General features: G+C 38.8%; 1 protein-coding gene across 4 annotated transcripts in view; it reads right to left on the bottom strand.

Annotated features, from left to right (window-relative positions):
* Positions 1-3,507: 3,507 nt before the first annotated feature.
* PIK3CB (phosphatidylinositol-4,5-bisphosphate 3-kinase catalytic subunit beta) overlaps positions 3,508-21,272 on the bottom strand; it is a 103,154-nt gene continuing 85,389 nt past the window's right edge. For all 4 annotated transcript variants that reach the window (XM_062613228.1, XM_062613229.1, XM_062613230.1 and 1 more), the window contains 10 exons: positions 19,640-19,783; positions 18,534-18,633; positions 15,905-16,083; positions 15,149-15,258; positions 14,761-14,839; positions 8,520-8,687; positions 7,925-8,048; positions 7,116-7,261; positions 5,464-5,596; positions 3,508-4,972 (listed from right to left, as the gene is read on the bottom strand). In XM_062613228.1, the coding sequence (XP_062469212.1) occupies positions 4,835-4,972; positions 5,464-5,596; positions 7,116-7,261; positions 7,925-8,048; positions 8,520-8,687; positions 14,761-14,839; positions 15,149-15,258; positions 15,905-16,083; positions 18,534-18,633; positions 19,640-19,783 (1,321 nt within the window). In that variant the 3' untranslated portion in view covers positions 3,508-4,834. The remainder of the gene's footprint in view (positions 4,973-5,463; positions 5,597-7,115; positions 7,262-7,924; positions 8,049-8,519; positions 8,688-14,760; positions 14,840-15,148; positions 15,259-15,904; positions 16,084-18,533; positions 18,634-19,639; positions 19,784-21,272) is intronic.

The raw sequence follows: 21,272 nt of genomic DNA, 5'->3' as shown, positions 1-21,272 counted from the left end.
ACCTCTGTCTCCATTACCTCTACAGAGCCCAGAAGGACTTGCTCAGCAAGGTTCAGGAGAGCAGCACTGTGACTAGCCAATATACAGTGGGTGGCATTAAGGTCCAGGCATACACAAGACAACTTACCTTATGGAGCTCATAAAGACAGATTAAGGGCAGAAGTAGCCTCTGGAGCAGACCCAGCAGCAGCATGTATCTCTTCCTCCCTTGTCAGCTGGTACAATTCTGTATGCAGGATGAATTCTTTGGTAATGTTAGGGAATAGGCAACACAAACTTTGTCTCACATAGCCATTAAGGGTTCTTTTATTTAGCCAGGCAGAATACAGACTGAAAAGTTTAGACCGGTTTCGTCACTTGTTTTCCTGTGTTCCCAAGCCACTGGTCCATAAGGGAAAGGACTCCCTCTGTCCTTCCTGCTCCCCTTTGAAGATGTTCCATTTTTGTTCCAGTTAATGTTTGGTAAAGGGACTGGAATACAGGCTTTTTTTTCTGTCCCTAGAGAGTACTCTAACTGAGCTACGTCATCCATTCTTGTCTTGGCTTCCTCCTGTACCTCCTACGGAACAGTTTCAACAGGAGGAATTCAGAGCCATGTGTATAACATTCTCACACTGCAAAGTATCCTGAGTGATACTGCCCAGCACCCTTTGTGGCATGTCAATCAAATGCTTGATGCACCTTAGGCAAGGAGGTACAGCTGCTTTGTCCCTGTGGAGCAGGTAGTCAGATCACAAACGCACATCCAGAGAATGCCCATTAGGTAAGATACGCAGGAAAAAACCTTGGGCAGAATTCGCAAATAGGAACAAACCACTAACAAGTTCCTTGATTCTACTCAAACTTCAGTGGTTCTGGACACTCCCAGCAAGTGCCCAGGCTTCCTGCCCAAACACAGACTTCTAAAGCCATATATCAGATCTAACAAACATCCTTGCGCTACAAGGGCTGTAATCCCTCAGAAACCATGTTTCCATGGAGCTTGACTGTCGCTTCCTCCCATTTGCTTCATAAAAGCCAAACGATGCCTGGGAAATCAGAATTAACCTTTTACATTTCTCTGACTGCTGTTCTTAAACCGTGATCCTTCACAGGTTTCCAAAGAGTAAGCCATGCCATTACTTAAAAAATACATACCCATCCCACCCTTCATCAAACAATCCCTGGAGAAACTTCACCTGAGAAATCTCAAGGTGCCAGACTGTAAGGATTAAGGACTAGCTCATCACAGCAGTATTATTTTACATCTGACAGTCCAATACAGGAAACCTGCTAAAATAGGTTACAGAGTTGAGCTGGCTTTCAGTGGGGTGTTCCAGAGCTGACATAACATGTAAAGTTCTACCAGCATTTGATGTAGAACTTTCCTTTGTGGTTTGCTAGAGGACAAGATGGCAAGTTCCTCACCTGGGTCAAGTTGGAAAGGCACAGAAATACTAGCAGCTTGCACACCCGGCTCATTAAAGCCATCAGTAGCCAGTGGTACTGTGGTCAGGCAATAAAACTGCCTTGAACTTAGTCTGACTGTTACCTTGTGAACCAAGCCAGAAGGAGGCAGGCTGTCCATCAAGCAAGCCAGAGCCACATGCAAACTGTGAGGTCCAACAGCAGCGCAGCACCGCCATCACATACAGCAGCACCTACTAAGAGTCACTTTCCATCGGGTCGGATCTACTCCCTCTTCACTTGGCAGTATTCTGCCAGACAAGTTACTTTTTGAATTATTTTAAGAAAACTTGCCAAAACCTGGAACGCATTATGTAAGCACAGGATTTCATTTTAGAAGCCAGCTCAGACACAGAATTATATTAACCCAATATATTGTGAAAGAGTAAAAATAGAATTACTGATTACATACTTAAAAGGTTTAGGCTTGGAATCATTCCTGAAGAATAAAGCTATGATCACCACCTGACATATTAATTACTAAGAGCCTGTGCTATTTAATTATCTGATTTCAATAGCTCTAGGAAATTAAAGAGTAATAACGGACTCTGCTGTATTATATATATGAATAGGCTCTGACAAAGGCATTTGCTAGAATGTGAATGACTTAACAAACAACACACCACTGTCATTAAAACTGATACAAGCATCAAAGGGAAGGGAATCAACTCCACTGCTGAGGGGCAAATCGTGGGAGTGCTCTCCTTGGAAACCAAGGACAGGTCACACAGGAGTGCAAGAACAGCAGTTGTCAGCATTCGCCACAAATCAGATGATACAAGGTATAGCAAGGAAACCCATCCAGTAATCATGCAGTCAGAAGAAAACCAGAACAGACTTATACAATATACACACTGCATATTCCCAGTTTGTTTTTAAAGTAGTCTAGGTGCCTTTTTCTCTGTCAGATGAAATGAAGGCTGGAGAAGCAGAGCTGGTTTAAGAGAAGTCACTTTTCCCATGGAAACATTCAGACCACATTAGATGCAAACTTGGAAAAGAATAATACATGTGACACAAGACCATCTGAAGTGACAGAGTTTTGTACCAAAGTCCTAGCTTACATTTCCCTTCTACAGCAGTGTAAAACTACATCCTTTCCACAGCTTCCATACTTAAAATCATGTTATGTTTCTACTCACTATTAGGAACAAAATCCTTAAAAAACCCTCTCACATTATAATCTGACCACCTGATGCCTTCTGAATTCTGCAAATAATGGTCTAAAATAATGGCTCAGAGGAAGAAAAAAAAATATGATCCCACTCAGCCCAAATAAACTGCCCATTTTAACAGTATGGCTGGATATGGGAGGCAAATAAAGAATTAATTAATGGACTGATGTACAAAGCATCTTTACTCTGTGCAACATCCCGGTGGTAACTGACAGAAGGTGTTTCTGTGGCTGGAGGCCAATGCTACTTGCTAGCTTTGCAGATGGGAATCAAAGGCACAGACTTAACAACTTGTTTCCAGTCTCACATGAAGTTGAGTGGGACACGTTGCTGACCTGCCTTAGCCTCGGATGTAAGAAGCTGTCACACTCCCTCCTGTCCCAGACCTTGCACACCAGCCTTACACAACAAAGATGAATGTGCCAAGTTCCAGGGAGAAGGGTATGTCACCCTCAACAAGACAACATAGCAGACACTCTAGTATGCTGTCCGACAGAAAACATCACACATCCAAGAATGGACACATATGCAAATTTATGTGCTGTGAATTAGCTGAGGATGAAATTACTTTTCCCAAAGTTGTCACGTGCAGAGTAGTTTCTTTGTACCCTTCGTCCCATCTGCTTTAAAAGTAAAAATAAATTAAAAGGGGGACATGGCACACTTCAAGTGCTACTATATTATTACCAAAAAAAAACCTAAAAACCATAAAGCACATGTTACTTTCACAATATTGTAGAAGCAGAGGTCTTTTCAGTCAGACTCACCCAAAGGGTGAGGGACGAGAGAATCAAACCACTACATAAAACGGTGCTCTGGCTCCAAAAAGGTTCTTGACCTTGAAAAGAAACAACAAAACCCCCAAACAATGACAAAAATAAATCACTTTCAACAAAGTAAAACCGCCTTTAATTAAATTCCTACATAAACCAACATTTCTATGCAAAACAACTGTTTAGTCAAAAGGAAATATATACGTTTAATTCTTTTTCAAATGGCAACAGGAATTGAGAGCTACCAGTGTTCCTTGGAGAACAAGCAGTAAAGTCAATCTTGCTGATGTTCAGAAACAGTATGTTACATCTCTTAACCAGCAGTTCCCTATTGCACGTAACAAATCTGCTCTCCATTTAAGCACCTAAAAGCCTGGTACCTCACTAAATAAATTAAAACAAATCCAGTTTCTTCAGCAACCATCTTCAACATATATATCTTGTAAAGCAACATTACTGCAAGCCTTTAATAAATACAGAAAGAAAAGATTAATGACTTCTCATTGGTGTTTTAGGGAACAATGTTTTCCCATAAACACTTGCTTTTCCAAACACTTGGGGTTTTTGGTATGTATGCTCTGATAAAACACTATGTATAGGATATTTGATGAAAATTTTCCATACCTAAATCAATATGTTTGCATGGCACAACTAGTCTGAGATATCAATTTCAGTGTAAGGCTGTAAGGAGCTTCTTGCTGAACCTGAAGTTAATGTGCATTGTAAGGGGCTGAAAGCAAAGCCCCAGAGCCAAATGGGAGACTGTTACCAATGAGGGTCTCCCAGGCATGTCTGGCCTTACTTTCCCCTTATGGAAGGGCTTTGTTTGTGTATGTTATGTCAAAGGAACAAGATCATGCAACCCTGAACATCTGGACACCGCATCATTTCCAGAGGTCTCCCTCTGTCCACCTCCCCATCTTACCAATATCTACTCTTCTCTCGGCAGCAGTATAAGACATTAAACAGCTCCCTGTAGTACAATGATACTGTGGTTGCTATTTACAGTAACTTAATGCATCTGTGCCAGTAAGGCAGAGTCCATATGAAAAATATACACAATATGGTCAATTTTAGCCAGATTAGGATATATATATAAAAAAAATTTCTCTTAAAGTCCCAACTTTAAACAAAGAACAATTCTGTCAGAGGTCTCCAAACCTCCTGAGGCTGTTAGAGTACATTACCCTAACGTATAAAAACAAATATTTACACCTCCATAAAGTACCAAAGAAGTTTTAAAAATGCTTAGTAGCTCTCAGCGTGCAAAGTCAGCAGGAACTGATTATCCAGGATGTTCACTATTTGTAGGGTCTTACTTCTTCTCGTTGTTTTGTTTTCTTTCTTATTTAAAATAGGTTCCATTGGTCCATGCTACAGATCCCTTTTAAAAAACACTTATCAAGGGAACATCCAGCTTAGTGCAAATGCAAAAACCTTCTAGGATCTGTAGTCTTTTCGAACAGTGTGAGCCATCCAGTTCACTTTAGTAGTCCAACTTTCCCGGAGTGCTTCATCAAACTTTTGCTTAAATTGTTTTAGTGCTTCTTCCTCACTCTTCCCTAAAGCGAGGGAGTCCTGAGATGACAGCAAAACAAGTACTGTTAGGAATTTTACAAACTACAGCTAACGCTGCCTCCACCTTGCAACACAAACCACATTCTGTTTTTTTTTCCTGTTCTGACACTTTTTCACCTATTATTCATTGAGCAATGTATTAGAGGTATTTTCTGGGTTTAAAGACAAAACTAAATAAGAATTAAGCAGATATTTTTTCCCTTTGCAGGTCTGTGCTTGTGCATAGGCCAAGACATAGAACACCCCTGAGGTAACTACATTTAAGATGAAGGGATGCTGAACTCATTATAGAACAGTTGAGAGGAACATGTATCCACAATTTCCTTTGACTGCTAGGACTGACTACAGGCCTTGTTCTATAGAGCTCAAAAAGAAAGCTTTGGGAACTACGTGGAAATCTTGACAGAAATGGAAAACAATTAAAATGTATTCATCTTAGTATCAAAACTGACATATTGCAAAGTCCCACTGAGCTGTAAATCATACTTTACCTTGAGATACTGGATGTCCTTGACAGAGGTTAGCTCTGGAAGCCCTGCAGTTAACATCAGTGCAAAGAGTGTAATAAATAGGTTTCCATGTTTTCTCAGAATCAAGTATGCTTCTTCACAATACTGGCGGAACCTTCACGTTCAACCACAAGCACATGCGATCAAGACAACACATGAGAACTTACACAGATGACAAATGTATATAATGATTTCCAAAAACTGCTACCTGGTCTAACACGCGTATTGTAGGAACACAGTAACAGAAAGGACACAGATATCTACAGAATCTCCAATGCATTCCCCCAAATATACCCCATGCCCTCCAAGGAGCACTCAGAACATCAGTACAAGAGGCCAAAAGCTTTAAAAGAAACAACCATTCTTCAGAAAAAGCAAAAAATGGCAAAGATAATGCTGGTGTCCCACCTCTTCCAGAATGTTAAGTGAAACACTCTCATGATCCTACACAGTGGAGAACAGCAACAACTCTACAGCAGTCCCTACCAATCCAGCCTGTCTCTGTAAGGTAATTCCTTCCTGCAGATGTGGTCAAAATTGAACTCACTGCCAGATCTGGCATGAAGACCTATCACACAGGCACTTAAGACCTTGCTTAGGGTCCCCAAATGTGCCATTGTCCAGCATTTAATCTGTAAGTTTCCACAGAAAATGGGAAGAACCCTTCAGACTAAGATGATGAGCAATAATTCAAAGAATAAAATCTCTTCTGAAGCATTTTTCAAGTGAAAGTTGAATCCTACTGCCATTTAACGTACTTCACAGTCCACAGCTCTTGCAACAGCATAGTCACTTAATGGCCTTTACATCATGGCTTAAAAGTGGAGCTACAGGTCGATTTCTTTAGTCTCCAGAAAAGACATGGGTCACTAGCAGCTCTTTTCATAGACAAACCATTACAACTATATGTACAGCTTCTGCTAGCAGAAGTAGCTGTAAGATTTATCTTACATATTTAAGTATGTAATTTCACATCTCTGTCAAAAAATTCTTCCTTTGAAAACAGATAGCAAAGTGAGAGTAAAACATTCAGAACACCCCTCCTGTCATTGGTGAGAATGATACAGAAGGGAAAAAGACAGATCTCCCACAGCAGGTAGAATCACAGAAGACAGCTTCCCTTGTCATGTGCTTTCACGCTCCACTGCAGCACTGTATCCTGAGGTGGGAAGGGGCATGCCAAAGCATTGGACTGGGAGCAGGAGGCTCTATACACTTAAGCATCTAAGTCAGGGCATGATCGATCAGCACAATGAATGTGAACTGACAGACAGAAAGGGCAGAAGGGAGCCTGCTTAAGTCCAGTGCTTCATCTCACTTGAACAATAATCTGTGGAATCCCTCCCTCCTGCCTGGTGCTGCCGAAGGTAAAAACAAAAAAGATGAGCCCAGAAGAGTCTGCCATCTCCTGCTGGGGAAGATAAAAGGAACTGTATCTTTTCATTGCAAAGCTGCAGTTTCTGATGTATGAAGTAATTCGTATATGTATATTCAAGCTCAAGTAGAGAAGTAGACAGTGTTTTAAATGTGTGTTAGCACACTTCCATGCAAGTACAAATGAGCAAAACAAACCCAGATAGGTTCCTGGTGTGCTGGAAATTATCACTCAGTTATGAAAGGAAAATAATACTCACCGACCAAATTTTTCAGTGTTCCCTGTTTTTCCTTGTTGAATAACATGAATGAAATCATAGGTGAGTATGAAAGGTACCCGTTCCCTTTTAATTCCAAACTTGGACTTGAAGTTTCCAAGGATATGCCCAAAATCTATATGAAAGAGCTAAAAACCAGAAATGAAATTAATTTATACAGTGAAATATTTCACTTTTCCGATATCTCTGCAGGATGCTGGTATCAAGAACAGCTAATGCATAATGCTACTCTTCACAATCCACAGTTTCGACTCATTGGGAGTATTTAGTTTTAAACATTTCAAGACTAATTTAAAGTCAGTGATAACAACCAGGCTCTTATGAGCAACCAAATAAATGTGCAAAAGATTATCTCAGGTTTAAGCTTTTGACGTCTGCCAAGAAACACCCTGTGATAATATCAGATAAAAAAATGAGCCCAGTGATGAGCCTGGAAGACTGAACATCATCGTATCCAAGGGCTTCCCACATAAAGCCAGGAGCAAAGCTAGTAGAACTTAAGCTAATCTCAGGGAACCTGCAGCCGGGCTCCCATTTCGGAAGCAAAGATAAGGACATTTCAAGCTGTCTTTTAGTAGGTAAAAACCTTAATACTGCAGTGTCCCTAAAACTCTCCCTTTAAGATCCTTGCTAGTTTTATAGGCAGAATAATTTACATAAACTCAGACAAGTTAATTTTACTAAGACACTGAAGATATCAAGAGTTTAATATAATTTTTATAGATAAATATAATATAAATCTCACAACAGAGACATTGCAATTATTCTACCTACAGAAGAGACTTTTTTACCTGACCGTTTTTTCTGACCATAATATTGTCACTGTGTCTGTCACCAATCCCCAGTACATAAGTAGCTACACAGTAGCCAGCACAGGACAGGGTAAATTCTTCAATGGCTCGATCCAAGTCATCTCTAAAACCACAAAGACAACCAACATTAGTGCACAAGACTGGTAATTTGCATCATGCCTGGACTTCAAAAAGGATTTTTGCTTGTTTAAACCAAGTGCCCATTGGGATGAGGTAAACCTAGACTTACTTGAGAGAAAACACTGTAAAAAGTAGCTAGGAAGAACAGGAGAAATGCAAGTATGAAAGGCAACAACACCAAGACCTGTGACCCATGTAGTTTCCTTGGGTTGGTTTGTTTTGCCAAATCGAGTGTAACTTACTCAACAACATGCAGTCAAAATGTTGCCACATTTAAGCTGGATTGCTGTTGGAATCCCAAGGATACCATGGATTAGAGTCAGAATTTTACAAACTAGAAAAATAAGTAGTAACAAAGTTGCCAGAAGCACCACATATTCCTTGACATTGAAATAGAAACTTGAAGGAATTTTGTGGCTTAAACTATAAATGAGAAAATAACTGTAGAAATTACCCTAAATTGTATTCCTTCAGCCAGTTCAAGAGAGCATCTTTGTTGAAGGCAGCGGCGGCAGCAACGTTGCTGCTATTTAACTGAATGTCAGCAATGGTTTCTGAACTAGACACAGCCTCAATAAGGCCTGAGTGATCTCCAGTTGCTAAACAGCCATAAGGCAATATCCTGAAAGGAAACACAGATTTATGTTAAAAACAGAAACAGCAAGCACGTTTCTTTAGTGTATCAACATACAGTGCAGGCTAAATACTCAGGCTAACTTGAACACTAAACTCTCAAAGGTTAATGTACAGACATTGCTTGCAAAGTTAAAATACCAGCAATACATTTAAAATATTATTTTTCCCTATTTTTATATATATTTATAAAAAAGAAATTATAAATAACCCTTATTTTTCCCTTTTCCTAGGTAACACAGTTGTACTTTGATAGGAGAAACCATAGAGGGAGCCCTTTGTTTTCATTTGTTGTTTTACTGGCTAAGCAGTTACGTTCGTTCTAGACAAAATCATTTGTGTAAATGGAAAAGAGCATCTCTTTTCTCCCCGTTCTTCCTAGTTTAACATAAAATGCTAGAAATCCATTTAAATATAAACATAAAATAATGTTTTCCAACTCTTATTTCAAACATAGAAACCTAATGAAAACTAGGAATGCACCTTTTAACCTGCCTGGTGTGCAAGAATACTCCTGTGCATTCATACACCATGTCTTGTAAAAGTATCTACAATAATATCATTGTATTAAGACACTTAGAGATGTGTCTAAATAGTTATGTGTAGTTTTTTCTAAAACTTTTCCTCACTCCAGATGCTTAAAATGCTAAATGGGATGGAAACTTGGACAGGAGCTCCATGTGTGCAATGGGAAAGTAAAGCAACTCTTCAAAGGTATTACATCCCAAATGGAAGTGTCAAGAGTATTACCTCTATTCTGGTCATGGATCCACGTAGAAAAGAACGGCTACCCATGCAAATCTAATTGCAGTACACAAGGTATAGACTAGTACTCACTGACTTACAAAGCTGTATGAAAAATTGCAGGACATTAAAATCTGTGTGGGGTATATATGCATCCATACTTACATATAAATACACACACACACCTATATATGTGTATATATATATATATATACACACAAAAAGCACTGCTGGTGGAGTTTAATCAGTATTCATGTATAAAGCAGATACTGATTGCTACAAAGCAGAACCATATCTTTCAGCCAACAGGGGCTATTATCCCAAGTCACAGAGGAAAACTAAATAACATTCCAGGTGAAAATAACTGGAACTTTTTGGCATAATAGCTATTAGACAGCTGAACAGTTTGCCTAACAGCACGCAACTGAAGGGGCACAGGTAGGAATAACTATATAGCTGGGGGTTCTTCTCTACGGGCCACAAAACCAACTGAAAATTAGATTCAACAGGGGATTCAGAACACACAACTTTGAAACAAAAATTGAAACCTAATAATAATAAAAAAAGACAAGTGCAGATTTGGAACTTTCTTCCTATTTCTAATCTATTTCCCAATTAAAAACCCCAACAGTCTAGACCAAAGGGCTCTCACAATGAACAGAAGGGATCTGTAATTACCGAACACCAATGTCCATGATAGAAGGAAGCACTGCCCATCCTTATCATGACACGACAAATGTAAGCCAAATATTGCCAGGTTAAAGTGCATGCTGGCCTTCTTCCATGGCATTTCAACCCATCCTACTTGCAGCTTAACTGGGCACATGTCCAACAACTTCCCCTTCAAAAGCAAGCAATGATGAAAAGCCTTCAGCCCCTTGAGGACTCTGTGCTTACAACTGGAGGAAAAAACATTCTTGTCAGAGAGACAGTTTGACAGGAGTCAAGTTAGGGACAAATCCTCTGGGCCCTTTCCATCTCATCCTGGTCTTTCTGACTTCAACATCTGTCAGCAGGATATGCTCCCTGCTTTTTAATGCCGGTAAAAACCACAGGCAGATCAACACAGCAGTCCTGAGCAGGACATAAAATGTTCATCATTCCATTTAATGCTGTTCTTTATTTCCAGAGTTTAATTCTCCAAAGCAGTATATTTCCAAATCCTTCACCAAGTTCTGGTAATTTATTAACACATTCTCTGTAACTTCAAGGCCAATGGTTTAAAAACAATGTCATTTTTACATTTGTAACAAACGCATTTTTCAATATGTTTATGAGCTCTGATTTCATTAATGTACAGTCGCTCAACATCAGACTTGACAGACGTTAAGGGAGGTAAAGATGAAAACTCATTATAGGCATTGAGCTCAATAAGCCATGAAATGAAAAAGTAGTCTGGAGAACTCACTCTTATCTGTCCATAAAGTAACCAAGTACTAAATACCTTGACAATCTCTGACAACAAAGGTCACTCAGCATAGATCAGATTCTTCAAACTTCAGATTTTCTTTTGTTCTGTTACTTTGCTAAGTTCTCCCTTAACACAGTTTCAATGCTGTCACATAGGTAAAGCTGCAGATACGCTTTTTGATGCAAGGATTACTCTTCCAAGAGGTGCAACACTGCAGACCCCACAGACAGCTGTTACACCCCTCTGCTGTGACAGGTATTTGCAGTATTTAAACATTCCTCATAGAAACAAGTATCAGAGAATGACAATCTACTGAGTATATCCGTACACGTGACTTAAGACACAGAGTTTTTAACTTGAAGAGTTGTAACTTTTCATGGGTTTGAACCTCTGAAAGTCTTATCTTGTCACTCTGCAGATGTAACCTCAATAAAAATACCATTTTATTTAGAGAGTTTGTTTCATAACTGCCCATACTTAACAAGAAACAACTAGACATAAGCTACAGAAAGAAGTGCGGAAGTCTGGCTGTACACACTTACTAATGTCAATTCTTTCCTCCTCAATTTTCAGGTAATAGTTTATGTTAGAAATTAATAGGTATGGGGATTAATTAAAGAACATGCTTTTTTGGTTTTCTCATTTCTCTCTGGTACTTGACCGACAGACATCTAAGGTAAACTGACCCTGAGCCAGACTTCTCTAAATGACAGCACAGTGCTCCTCTGGGCTGACGGTCATTGCTGTCTACTGGCTGGGTCTGTATGAAAAGCAGATGCAATTTCCATGAGAAGCTTTATTCAGTTGGGCACTGCACGGTCCAGCCAGTGACAGCTCTGGATGAAGGAGCTACTGGAGTACACTGCTGCATCCTCCTGCATATTTCCCTGATACAAAATCTGGTCTTGTTCTGCTCTTTAGTCAGAATGTACATATGGGACTGAGACAACAAAACACACCCTATGTGGAATAGGCCAGTTTGCCCATGAGACAAATCACTTAACAAGTTAAACAAACAAACAAACAAACATACAAACATACACTTCTGCTTCTTCAGCTCTGGAGATCTCAAAACCAATATATATTTGGTGTTCCTCTCCAGAGCTGAGAAACCCCACTGAGAATATCATGCTTGCTTTAGGCACAGACTGGGCTAAGATTTCATTTTACATTACTACTGAATAACTGACTGTGGATTGCAGTGCAATTATAAGGAAACTGATCCTATCCCAAACTCCTCGATGGCAGCATATTGGTTGCCATTTGATCCATGCTTTGTAGCAGCAGCGTTATTTGCTTGTGGCAAGATATTGATTGGCAGAAAGAGGCAGACACCAAGTGCTTCTGCTCTTATGCTGGTGAAAGAAGAGAGAAGCCCTGTATCATACTTGCATAAGATACCAGACTTTCTGTAGTGGAAAATAGTTGAAAAGCGCAAAATCCATTATGCATCCACAAAGGCAAAAGAGAAGCAACAACTTCAGGGAAACTATAGCCTCAAAGGATGATACAGGGCAAGAAGAAAATACTGCAGTCTTTATATGGACACACAAAGCTGTATTTTTCAGGAAAGCGCTTATTTACCTGATACCATGCCTCTTAACCAACAAGCAAGCAAGTCCCAATTCACGAACATGGCTACAGAACCACTGCTGTTAACCCACAGATTTTGGGGTCACCTCTTCCCAAGAGGCACACATACTGTAAACATGGACATCACAGTGTCCTACCCTCCCAGCTGTGTCCTTGTGCTCCAGGCATTCAGAGTGCTGTTTTGTCCAATTCTGTTTTCAATTCAGGCCATTTCAGAGCCTTCCCTTGGCAGCTGCCTGGTTAATCTCTCTTTGACAGATATCAAACTGTAGCCCTGCCTCAATCCTAGAATTTTATGTTCTAATCATAACTATGAGAGGATGAATGGAAGGAAGATGCTCCCAGTTAAGTAAATAAATGGAAGAGGCCAATTATAGAACTTCAGTTCTCACTAGGAACTTCCCCTTGCTACTTTTTTTTCCTGTGAGAGTTTTAAGAAAAATCTTGGACATCAGAGACCGTTTGTGGTTTTCCTTTGTTGAGTTTAGAAAAATGCCTTAGTCAGGAAAAGCCTATTTGATGACTCCTGATCGCTATTCCTGTTTGCTAGGCACAGTGTGTGGCCCTGGCTGCAACCACAAACTAAGCTTCTGGAAGGCAGCAACCAAAGAATGCCCCATCTGGGATTCCACAGCTGCCAGAGATTGTCCTTGCCGCTAAACGCTGGATCAGTCTCCTTACAGTCTATTTATAATGACACAAATTACCTAAAGTTTCCTCAAATCAGTGTTCAACTTAACACATGCCCAGCCACCTCATCACAAACATATACTTCCAGAAACTATTGTTCACATTCCTCCCTCATTCAATACTTCACTCAAAGGAATTTCCATAAGCAGCATAAGTAACAAGTTTATAGTTTTACTTGTCTGTGCAAGCTGATGTTTTGTGCCTTATGAAACTCCCACTATTATGCTTGAAGCACAGAAATTTTAAATGAGCTTAAACAATTTAAATGGAATATTTCAAGTAATATTTAAATAAGTACTTCTAGCTTTATAAACAACACTTAAAAATTAAACACAAAGGATTATAGCTCTTTCACAGGCATACAAAATTGAATTTATGGCCTCCAAATGGTTTATAATAATCTGATACCCAGTATCTTCTTTAGAACTACTTCTCTGAAAAGAAATAAGAACTTGAAAATTATTTTGGCTAAAAGTGGTGCATAGATTTGGCTGGAAAAGTATCCCCCAAAATAACCAACATGCCTTCCCTCCCCCCAGAAAAACCACAAAAGGCCCACGAATTGATACTTCTCTCCCGGGACCCTCATCTTCATGAAGCCTGTACGTAATTAATATAAGATGGACATTCTGCTGTTAAATTTGGTAGGAAACAGATTGCAAGTATAAAATTTATTTGGACATGTGTGGCCACGGCAGCACAAACCACACATGTCCTTAAGGAAAAAGGCCCAGAGAAATGAGAAAATGTTAAAAACCTGTATTTGCATTCCACAATTCTGGTAAATCTCAACCAGACAGCAAAATTCTATTATAAAGAATCTCAAGCCTCCTACTCCCCCATCCCCAAATTACCAGTACTTAAAGCTGACTAATGCCTAGAGAGGGTTTTGCCTATTAGGTCTACCCATTAGAGAATTGTGATGGTATATTCCAGGTGCAGTCCTCAGCTGCTAACTTTTGGCCAGCAGATCTGTGTTCTGTGTTTGTACTTCACTTGCATTCTTCAGAGTTAATTTACTTAAGAGTTGCAATCTAAGTCCCCATTTTTGCATATGCCTGGAAAATCAGTGACCACTAAGAGTTAAGTTTGTTACATGAGGAGTTTATGAAATATCTCTGTAAAGGTCACAAACACAGGCAAACAAACAAAAGACACAAAAGCTGCTTGCTGGATGCTTAACTCAGGAATTATTTCCTGACCTCATACAATGCTTTTTATCTAGATGATTTTCAAACAATGAAAACACTAAACTATGTAAAAGAACAGTGGAATTTACAATCAGTGTGGCAACTTAGATAAATGGCAAGAGATGTGGCACACCAGGAAAAGGATTCTGATTGATAATAAATAAAAAAACCAAAGTTTCACTTCACTTCTTCCATTATTCCTTTTCATGGTTAAGTTCTGTAATGTGGGCCATCTAAGAAATTAAATGCCAAGAGAAGCCATCTAATTAGTTACAGTAACTGCTTTCTATAGGCTGTTCCCCCTGGCAATGAGAAGTGAAACCTCTGGACAGCCATGTGGATGCATAGTACAGAAGATATTTAGAAAACATGAGAACTTTACAGCTAAAAGCAGACTCTCCATCCAAATAAACCAGCCCTCAAAAGATCCTTACCGAAGATCCAGACCAGCTTCTTTCCAAAGTATGTCCATCAAACGCAAAATCTGGAGCGTCAACATGTCCTGCCGCAGATCTATAACAAGAGATTGAAACTGCTACTTCAATCTCCCAGTGTGCTGTAGACAAACTTCCTTATGTTTATAAAGCCTTCAGAAAAAGCAATCTCAAAATACTCATCAACACTAAAGGTGAAGTTGGGATTAACCATAATTCTATTACCATCATTGATCATGTATATACTTTGAAACCCAGTCAGAAGATGATGCTTCATTATGTTAGAGTAAACCATATTTGTTCTACAGTAGTACAGAGCAACAAGCTTAAGTGCAAGGGTGGGAACGAAGACAGAAAGGAAAAGTTGAAAGTTTTTAGCACTGCTTACCATCGCCATTTTTAAAGATGATCCCTACAAGATCTCCTCCAAACATCTTGTTGTTGTACACTATCCATAGAGGCTTCATTTTAGAATCCATATATCTACATTTCTCAACACTAGAAAAAAATACAAAGAAAGTTTCAGTCCAATAAGAGTAATTCAACTGAAAATATCCAAACATTGTGCAAACACAACAGAACACACAGACTTCCAGTCTGGAAGCACTGATATGTTACCTCTGCTTTCATTCTGCTACTATGCTATGAGCACTTACCAAGTTACAAACATATTGTTATAGATGGAATGTATTAGATACTGTGATTGACATACATATATCTAATGCTTTAATTAAACACCGTCATTTTCAGAGAAAATAATTTTCTTTATATCCTTTCCCATCAGCTTTTAAACTATAAAGTGCTGTTAAAAGTGTTAATGTTTTTTGTGCTTATTGTTATAAACAGAAGCTAGAAATGCTGTCCAACTCATTTTCAGGCTTATATTTAATTCTATTTAGCTATGGTAATGCATTAACTAAGAGACTATTAAGTTTCAAGGTGGACTGCAAAAACCTCTAAACTTAACTGATAACCTTAGGTGGATTGCCAGCCACAGGTCTTCTCTCACTATACAAGAAGTTTCTTAGGACAGCGTATCTGCTGAACAATGCAGCCAAAAGAAGTTACAGCACATACACGTTTCTGCTTTATTGTTCCCATGAAAAAGCTACAGTGGAATTTTATTCCCTCATTCTTAACTTACTGTAGTTCTGACAGTATAACAGAAGGATTCAGAGGAGACTGGAGGTCAGAAAGTGCTTCTCTGTAAGCATTTTGTTTCAAACACGTCTGCATTGCATCTTTTCCTTTTGCTTTGCTTTGCTTCATGGCATTCAGCTTAATTAAACTATTCAAAGTCTTCATTTTATTAAGGGCTTCCACCTGAAAGATATTTTATCTTTAAAAGGCATTGCTCTGATTTTACACATAATACAATGCAAAATCCCATTTCAAAACAAAAGGTAGTATTAAACAATTCTACAATTTTTTCAAAATGGAAATAATAGATGGCTATTAAGGCAGCCTTTCCCAAGCAACTCCTGCCCCAGAAATTCCATTTTCTTAAGTAGCAAAGACATTGATGGGTGAAAGCTCCCGAGCTTTGAGTCATCTTTTAAAGCATGACTTGACATTTCCAAAAACATGAATGAGGTATTGTAGTGTATATTTACACAAAGTCCTTCTTCAAGATACAATTTTTGCCCACTAATTTAACAAAGCCCTTAACACAGGTGCCTCTATCCATACTGAAGTTGACAGATATATTGACTGCTTCACACTTTTAAAAATGAAACATTACTTGTGGTGAGCTATGGATGCAGATACTTCATTGCACACACCCTGTTAGTTGCATACAATGTGACATGGCCCTGTGACCACTTGCAGACAATTTTCACATGCATAACTACACATCCTAACCTGTAAAGAGCAGAGTCTTAAACGTTTGCTCATTAAAATCCTGCTGAAGGTAGACATAAGGCAAGTGCTCTAATCAATTAAGGTGTTCCAAATCATAGTGTCTCATCTAAGCCATACTGTTACCTTAAACATATGTAAAAAGGCAAGACAATTCCTTGCAATCATGCAGGTGGGATTTAACCCTTTTTTCTACCCTTCTGTTTTGGAAAGTTTTGTACTGCTACATAATTTCTAAGAAAGCAAGTCAACTAATGATGCGAATGTACGTAACACTAAGAGAGAAAAGCCCTTCAATAACAAGCCTCGATAGCACATACAAGAAATACAAGTCGTGCATTGCATCTACATCTAAGCAACTTGTTAGACATATATAAAATAGTTGTTAGAACAATCAGCTGTATTTGCACTAGCCACAGTTAACATGCTCAGTAATACACATTTTCTAGCAAACAGCATCGATTTAATAATTAAAAAGGTTGATTTCTATACAAGGAAGCTTCAGTCTAACTTACAAGGTGCTGAGTCAAAACTTACCACTTCTACAGACAGAATGACCTCTGTCAGGCAGGATGCTGTGGAAATTGTATGCAGTTTGATTATAAAGCTGAGGCAGTGGAGACCTGCCAGGTCAGCCATCTGTCAAAACCAAAAGCATTCTGCTTTTCCACTATTCTAGGAGCTGTACAAACATCAGTGACAAGCGAACAAAATGGAACCTGTGCTGTACAAACAGGAACTTTTTGAAGTATTTCTACTTTGAATTTCTTCCGTGTTTGCACAGTTGGGAATTTTTTTGCCCCTTCTTTGATTGTACTGACATTGGTTTCCTGTGAAGTGCACGAAAACTTTAGTGACCTTAGGTCTATTGCTCCAAGCATTTCATCACCGAATCTTTGTATGATTTTGACAATACTAGCAAGCACACATGTCTAAGACATGGTCTCTCAAAGTTCTGTAACTTAGTTAGCTGCAGTAATAAAGAGCACAACAGCACATTCCTGTTCCATATACCTCTCAAAGCATAGTTTCAACATAGACGGTATCAAAACGGTTAGAAACAACACTCAACAGACAAGTACCTACTGGGTGAGTCTCTGTGGCCTGATACAGCAAATACATTCATTCCAGAGATTGTTTTCAAAATATTTTTATTATCATAATATAAATTCATTGCTAAAACTGCATTAGAGACTTCAAAAGTGATTTGTGAGTCTCTCTTAGTGATCTACTGATACACTTGTACTTAAAAGCAAACCTCAAAGATTTACTAGGGTATTTAACAGCAACCATCTCTTTTTTTTTGTTCGTTTTCTGTAAATGGCATATTTTTGTGTCATGTCCTGAACCATACTATATTATCACTAAAACGTGTATCTGATTTGCTTCAACACCTCTATTTCCAAGGAATACTACATTATACTACAACTCCACAGGGTTTTGCATCAGCTTTTCACAAAAGCCAAAGCTGCAGGAAGCAGTTCAGGAGTCATCTAACCAACGTTTAGATGGAAAAGTAATAGTTTCTAATGAACAAGCTACCCTTACTGGGGTAAAAAGGTCACAAGTCTCCAGTGCACAGAAACCCTTATTCAGTTAATAACCCAGGCAGCCTTCTGCTCTGTCCAGAATACAAGCAGGCTGCTTAAAGTACCTCACACAACTTGGTACACTATAAAGCCAGCTCCCTACCTCCAGGGCCCCACAGCACTAGCTGCTTTCTGTACCAGGGAGGACACTCCATCATCCATCTGGTTTCTCTTTCATTCCTCTGTCTCACCCATGCTTTCTTCTCCTCCCTGCTCCCCAAGAGATGGATTTTGCCAAGGAAACCAATATAGCCCACAGGAGCAATGTAATAATTGTCTCAGTTACAAGCTAGGATAACTCAAGGTTCAAAAAAGGGAAGTCTATACCTGTTTAGCAAGTACTTTCATATGAGCAACACTTCCTCGGCAGTAAGCTTCAAGTATCAAACCAAACTGTATTGAAACGGCAGGTATGTGGACCTCTGACCTATAAGAGGAAAAGCTGCTCATCAGACCACAGCACTTACAGATTGGCATTCTTCAAGTCATTATGATAATGAAAAACACCCATATAAGGAAATAAAAAAAAAAATAAAAATAAAAATAAAACAACAAAAAAAATGAACAGCAAAACACCTCTTGGTCATGCAGAGAAAACAATGTCAGATTTCTAAAGAAATAACAGAATATTTATGTACTGAAGACTATGAGGACTGGCCAGATTCAGTGCATGTCCCTTGGTGCCAGGTATAGGACTGCTCTGGAGACAGTAACATAACAGGTAGTGACTGGATATTTGTTTTCAGGAACCCCTTTTATTCAAGACAGTAGTACTTATAAGTCATAGAAGGTGACACTGACAATCAGGGCTGACGCTAAACTACGTGCTCTCAAATCTTTCTAACTGAAAACCCCAAATTTGCCTCCGGGGGAACACTTTGAAATAAGCCACTGAACCTTATACCAGAGCCAATTATCCTTAAAACATTTTCATGTAGTACTTCTTCTTTTTATTTAGAAATATTAAGTAAATTGTACTTGGAAGTCAGAATGTACCCTATGGTCCATTCCACAAGGTGGCTCCCTTTCAGGGAACCTGTCACCAAAAGTAGCACCTACACAAAGAACTGCTTTTATTTCGTTAGACTCTCAAAGATAATACAAATTTTGCTCACCTGAGAGGTATAAATATTGTATTTCTACTGCATACGCAGCCAAAACAAACACTAAGGTTATATACAAACCTAACTTATCAGAGAGTTACAGCTGAATGCAGTTGGGAATACTTTCATCAAACAGCAGATTACAAATCACTGTAATATATTCTCAGTCATAGGCATGCTCCGATCTATAAATGCCAAAGGTAAAGAAACATAAAGAGGACTTGCAGGGGACTACAGTAACAGCTCAGTTAGAAAAATCCTCAAGCAATCACATTTGAAAGTCCAGTCAGGCTCCGTAGTTTCAGAAGGATGTAAGGGAAAAACTCCTACCTTAGATGCCAAAACAACATCTGTCCTATCCTCCTATTAGCGAGTGCTCTCTCTAAGAGAAATCTGGAGAGTGCACAATCAAGAAAAGGTTCATATTTCAGGACTTGCACAAGTTGAAGGAGATACTGAGAGAGCTCTTCATCACTAGAATGAGGTACATAAAAGCAGTTAGTAACAGAGTAACTAGATTAACGATATTCCAGAAACTGAGATGCATAGGACAAATCCAACAGTTTTGTTTCAATAGCAACAGTCTCCCAGTTTTTCAATCGCATGGAGAGGGACAATAATACACAAGTTAGTGCAAGTGCCAGAGTGATGAATTCATCACTAAGTTATATCTCCAGCAGTGTCTTATGGCTTTGAAAACTGTAACTGATAACCTGGTGTTCTGCCACAGGTTTTTAGAAGACTAAAATCTAAGCCTCAGTGCTAGGTTAAGTACCTGGGAAATTCACTATTTCAAATTATTTCAGACTGGACACTGGCTGCCTTTGAGCACTCAAACCTCGGACTGAGAAGCTGGACTTGTGGAACCACAGAAAGAGGAACCTAGCAGTTACCTACAGTGGGCATGGACAAGAACTGGTAATAATTACATATACCCATCAAAGTCACTCAGCTTACAAAGAAGGGGGAGCAGAGCATTGATTCTACTGAAAGAAATTCAATTACTGTGTCTGTAAAAGTTACTACCTGTGAGCTAATGGGTGTTAATTTATTAAGACACACCTATAAAGTGATCCACCGAGCCAAAACTTTTTGTTTGGGTTTTGTCTGTTGGTGTCATTTTGGTTGTGTTAGTTTTTTTATTCCTACCAACAACATAAAGGTTAAGGAAAAAATACATACATCATCTCTGAGAAACCAAACAGTGCCCAAATTACTCCTACAAGTGCACATTTAAGTATTTAGCCACATAAACATAGCTTTATAAGGCCTCTGTGCTAATTAACTACTTCAAGTAATATTATGACATTATAAAAATATTTCCAATAATTCTCTATTAAATCTTATATTTTCCTCCCCCCCAAAAAACCTCTCAGACTTGACAATTACGTTACTCTAGTACAAATGTGAACGTTTTACATTTGAGTATCTTTTCAAAAAGGCCTGCAGAATTCAAGTTCTCTTCCTAAGACAGAAGGAAAAAGAGTCAAAATTCTGCCCATCGCTTGAAGACTGCAGAGAAGCAAACACTGAATTTTCATTCACTTCACCTTAGCCTGAAAAACTTCAGTAACTTGAAAAGATTTTCAATTATGATGCTTTTTATTTAAGCTCATGCATTATTCTATTTCTGCTAAAAGGATCACCTTTAGGTTACAGTTTTTACCAGCTGCCTTCATTAGACTTTTTAATGATGTTGAAAACTGATTTCTGACAGCAGCTGAATATGATTTTGCTTCAGAGCCAGAACTTAAGAATTCTCAAAGTAACTCCAGATGTAACAATTCAGTATTATTTAGGATAGCCCAGAAGCTAAATTGCTCCTTTGCATTCTAAAGAAGTCAAAATACTCTTGGGTTTTATTTACCCCCAAAAGTCTAGCCTTGACCATTAAAAGAATTAATCATTAAACTATTCACCACAGACAATTTAGAATTCAAGGACAGGAAATAGGCAGTAATGC

The sequence above is a fragment of the Pezoporus occidentalis genome, unplaced genomic scaffold (assembly GCF_034315485.1).
Source record: "Pezoporus occidentalis ecotype Australia unplaced genomic scaffold, CSIRO_AGI_Poc_V1 ctg164, whole genome shotgun sequence".
Lineage (NCBI taxonomy): Eukaryota > Metazoa > Chordata > Aves > Psittaciformes > Psittacidae > Pezoporus > Pezoporus occidentalis.
This window is presented reverse-complemented; position numbering and strand designations above follow the sequence as displayed.